This window comes from Octopus sinensis, unplaced genomic scaffold (assembly GCF_006345805.1).
Source record: "Octopus sinensis unplaced genomic scaffold, ASM634580v1 Contig03029, whole genome shotgun sequence".
Classification (NCBI taxonomy): domain Eukaryota; kingdom Metazoa; phylum Mollusca; class Cephalopoda; order Octopoda; family Octopodidae; genus Octopus; species Octopus sinensis.
Window position 1 is genome coordinate 25,001 of NW_021826201.1, and position 4,503 is coordinate 29,503.

Below are 4,503 nucleotides of genomic sequence, written 5' to 3' on the forward strand. Positions count from 1 at the left end.
ATAATTTAAATTTCGAAAAAGAATCCCCCTTTCAAAGAAACGAACACACGCACACGCACGCACGCACACGCACACGCACACACACATACACACACACACACACACACACAGAGGCAGACTCACGTGCATAAATTAGAAGCGCCAAGCAGTGGTGATTACAAATATAAATTTGCCACCAGTTCAAATATGCTTGAGAGATATTCGAATCCGTAAGAAAGCCATTTACTGCATTTTATCGCGGAGAAAAATTCTCGTTGTAGACAAAAATGTGTAAACACTCCAAATCAGCCCGGAGCGCCCTCTACCCGGGTAGATAGATGCATGTATTTCGGAGCTGTTATCCCCTCGTCAGCATCGGATGCTGGAGTTTTAAAGGATCGTAAAACTGCACCACTAGTCATTTGCACACACACACACACACAAACACACAAACACACACACACTGACACACACACACACATATATGCATAAATTTATGGTAACTATTTACCTTATGTGAATCCACGATCACTTCTGTGGTTGGCACCTCGCACCAACAAGCGCCTTTTTTCATTTTTATAAAAACTTCCCGTGTGATGGCGCTGGGTCTTGAAGTGAAATGTGGTATTGCAATGAATAAAAGTTCCTGGGAAATGGAAACATAGCGTTAAATTGAATAATGTTACAAAAGTAACAATATATATCTTTGTTTTGTGCGATTTTGTCCCGAACAAGGCTTGAAGCCACTTTGGTATAAGGGACAATATAGAAGGAAAATAAGGGATCTACACATTCAAAATATGTCAATTGAGAGAAAGCTTAAAAGACTGGATATCATAGTCCAGAGGAAAGCAAGACGATGGTAATGAGTTCCAGAGTACAGGAGTTTAAGGAAAGAAACTATATGAATAAAAGGCCTTATGACGAACGGGAAGCTGTTTGTGTGTGTGAGTGTGTATGTATGTGTGTGTGTGTGTGTGTGTGTGTGTGTGTGTGTGTGTGTGTGGTGTGTGTGTGTGTGGTGTGTGTGTGTGTGCGGAGCGCACATGTGGGATGTGTGCTGTATACATATCTAGGAATAATATATCTGATGATGATAGATCAAGTTGATTGAAATGCAGTGAAAAATATTTTGATTCTAAAAATTAGTCTGAACAATTACAATCTTAATAATAAAAACTTATTTCAGAAACTTAGACAATTATATATACAGGAATACAGATTAGGCTGTTAAATTGATTGGAAATATATATGGCAGAATAAATCTCCCGGAGAAAGCATGTATAGTATTGTATGTAACACAATATATTTCATAATATCAGTAGCTTTTTATTTAAGCAGTCTTCTTTACAACTCGATTCATTATATAACATTAATATATATTAAACCATTCATGTATACAAACTATTACGTAGCATTAACAGCTTATATTAAAGTAATCTTCTAAACAACACTATTGCATACCATTAACATCTTTCTGTTAAAGTGGTTTTGTATATAATACTTTAATACTTCTTTAACAGCATAAGATCAAAGTAGGTTTGTGTACAACACTATTACATAGCATTAACAGACTTCTATTAAAGTCGTTTAGTATACAAGACTATTATAAAACATTAAAGTCTTCAGTTATCTTCTTAGAATATTTTTGTGTAAGACTAACTACCGTCCATTAATTTAGTATTTAAAATCAACAATAAGAAAAATAAACCTAACAAAAACAGTGCAAATAATGATAAAGAATTTTCAAACTGAATTACTGTCTCACAAGAATTCTCAAACTTATTCCTGGAATTCTGGAATTTCTTCTGTTCCCGGTGGATAGAAGAATTTCTCCCGGTTAAGAATCAAAGCAGCGGGTGTCGAGAGAAAGAGGAAGTATCGCAATATGGTTGCATCCACTGCCAGAAGTAACAGCTACTTTTCTTCAAATCACACGATATCACTTAAAAAAAACAACAACAACCAAAGACAAAAAGGAAGGATCACCTTAGCTAATGTAGTCTTAGTAGTATTGTATCATAAAACAGGTGTGTCAGGGTCCAGTTTGATTTTCATTGACTTGGGACTTGAGAACAAGAACAAGAGAAAACAATGAGATATGACAATAGCCAGGAGTGTTTTTACTTACATTAGCATATACAAAAGCATCTGATGGAGTTATTTGTATGATGAAACTGACAAGTTCCTCCTGGCGTTCGTATTTAAATGTATTCTGTAGTTGTTTGACAACGTCACACTGTAGGCTGTTGGGATTGAAGTTGTTTGACTGAGCACGGATAACACATCCAACACTGAATTCATATATCGCTGGATTGATTTTGTATCTAAACGACAGTATATATGGGAAAAAAAGGCAGGATAGAAAATGCTAAAATAATTTTATAAAAAACATTTCGGGTACCGGTTTCAGTCATTGAGACTTTTTCAACTGTAAGTATGGAAAACAATTAAATTTTGGAAAAATTAAAAGCAAACACAAACACACACGCATTGGATTCTCAATACCAGAAAGGAGAAAGTAGATCCGAAGACTAGAGATCCAAACCATAACTGGAACGGCAAAAAGTCTGTAAAACTTTCCAGAAGTTTTATCATTCAAGTAAATTTGCGCATGTCTAGCCATGCAACTATATGCACGAGAATACATACATATGACAAAGCATATACATCTGTACATGCACTGACTCCAAATACTGCACATATACATACATACAGGCGAAAATATCCTGATGGTGTTGAGATTCCAACGAAGGAACCTTGGATCTTTGTTAGGAACCGGCTCTTTCTCTATTGGCAAGAAATCTTGAAATAAAACTGAGTAATGATATACATACAGGCATACACAAACTAACAGACATGTTTATACAGATTCGTGGTGTAATCAACAAAACGCGTTCTTATAATATTCAGTCAGCGAACAGTTCATAGCAGCAGACAACAAGCAATAAAAAAACAGAAGCGCAATAACATGGCAGACAATAACAATTGACTCACAACAGTAGCCAACTCATAACACCAACCGACCCACAGTAACAGACAGTCCACAATAATAGATGACCCACAACAATAGATAACGCATAACAACAACCAACCAGCAACCGTTAAGCAACACCAACAACGTGCAACCGACCACTATTTCCTTCTCCCTTAATTCGACGAACGATTTCTGGTGCCTCTTTTGGCGAGCACAATGGAATTTTTGTGAGAGAATATAAAGGTTTTTCGGTGCCACCCTTCGAATTTAATTTTTTACATCATCTTGTTGGCAATAGCCAAATCCGAGAGGGTGAGACAGGAAGAAAGAAAGAGAGAGAGAGATGGAGAGACAGGGAGAAAGAGACAGAGAGAATATGTGGATGTTTGTCTATTTGTGTGTGTGTGTGTGTGTGAGAGTGTGTGTGTGTGTGTGTGTGTGAGAGAGAGAGAGAGAGAGAGAGAGAGAGAAAGAAGAAAGAAAGAAAGAAATGCGTTGTATATTTATCGACCTCGGAAAAATGACAAGTTCACACAGGTGGAATTTAAACTCACGGCAGTGGAAGTAAGAAAAAAAATCACAAAAGAGTTCTACCCAATCGTCTAACGATTCTGTCAATTTTCCGCCTCAGACAACCCACGACCGGTTAAATTAAAAAGCAGACAACCACAATAATAGATTCTATCAACAACAATTGACAGTCCCACAACAACGAGCAGATCACAACACAACACGACAGAAATCTCACAACATTTTAAAACAGAAACTGGAAAGTATATGAAATTATATTTACACATATTCTGGCCAGTGGAGCCAACGTGCTGGTTCTTTATTCACCAATTCTCTTTTGTCCCATTCAACCTCCTTTTGGTGACGTTTCTCAGCAATTTTTCGTTCTTCTTCTTCTTTTAATTGCTTTAATTTCTCCATTCTGTCTCTTTCTTGATCTTCTTTCAATGTTTTTCTTTCTTTTATTCGATTACTTTTATTTCCTCCCCTAATATCGTCTATGATGGAATAACTTCGCTAAAGTCTTTTCTTTCGCGTGGTTTGGTATCCACTTCGCATTATTCGTCAGGGGTGGTCATATATCGTTGTATGTCTTTCTACAGATGACACAAACGTCATTCATGATAGTGTCGAATGAAATCCAATTGTTAATCAGTCCAAGCAGTGTGTTGGTCTCTAAGGCACCTGGCCAACACCTGTAACGGAAGAAAATTACCAAATAGTTCAAATATATATATTATATGTGTGTGTGTGTTTGTGTGTTGTGTATTAAATATATGTATATAATATATAATTTATAAGCACGTGCGATCTATCTATCTATCTATCTATCTATCTATCTATCTATCTATCTATCTATCTATCTATCTATCTATCTATCAATCAATCTATCTATCTATCTATCTATCTATCTGTCTGTCTATTTATCTCTCTCTCTCTCTCTCTCTCTCTCTCTATATATATTATATATATATATATATATGTATGTATGTATGTATGTATGTATGTATGTATGTATGTATGTATGTATCTATCTA

The 4,503-nt window shown here is 36.0% G+C and overlaps 1 protein-coding gene across 1 annotated transcript in view; it reads right to left on the bottom strand.

Annotated features, from left to right (window-relative positions):
• The window catches only part of LOC115227399, a gene marked incomplete at its 3' end in the record, with an annotated part of 28,423 nt that extends 24,264 nt beyond the window's left edge, over window positions 1-4,159 (bottom strand). The window contains exons 1-3 of the mRNA XM_029798244.2: window positions 3,750-4,159; window positions 2,111-2,306; window positions 491-625 (exon numbers count right to left, since the gene is read on the bottom strand). Of these exons, the coding sequence (XP_029654104.1) occupies window positions 491-625; window positions 2,111-2,306; window positions 3,750-3,886 (468 nt within the window). The remainder of the gene's footprint in view (window positions 1-490; window positions 626-2,110; window positions 2,307-3,749) is intronic.
• Window positions 4,160-4,503: the final 344 nt, after the last annotated feature.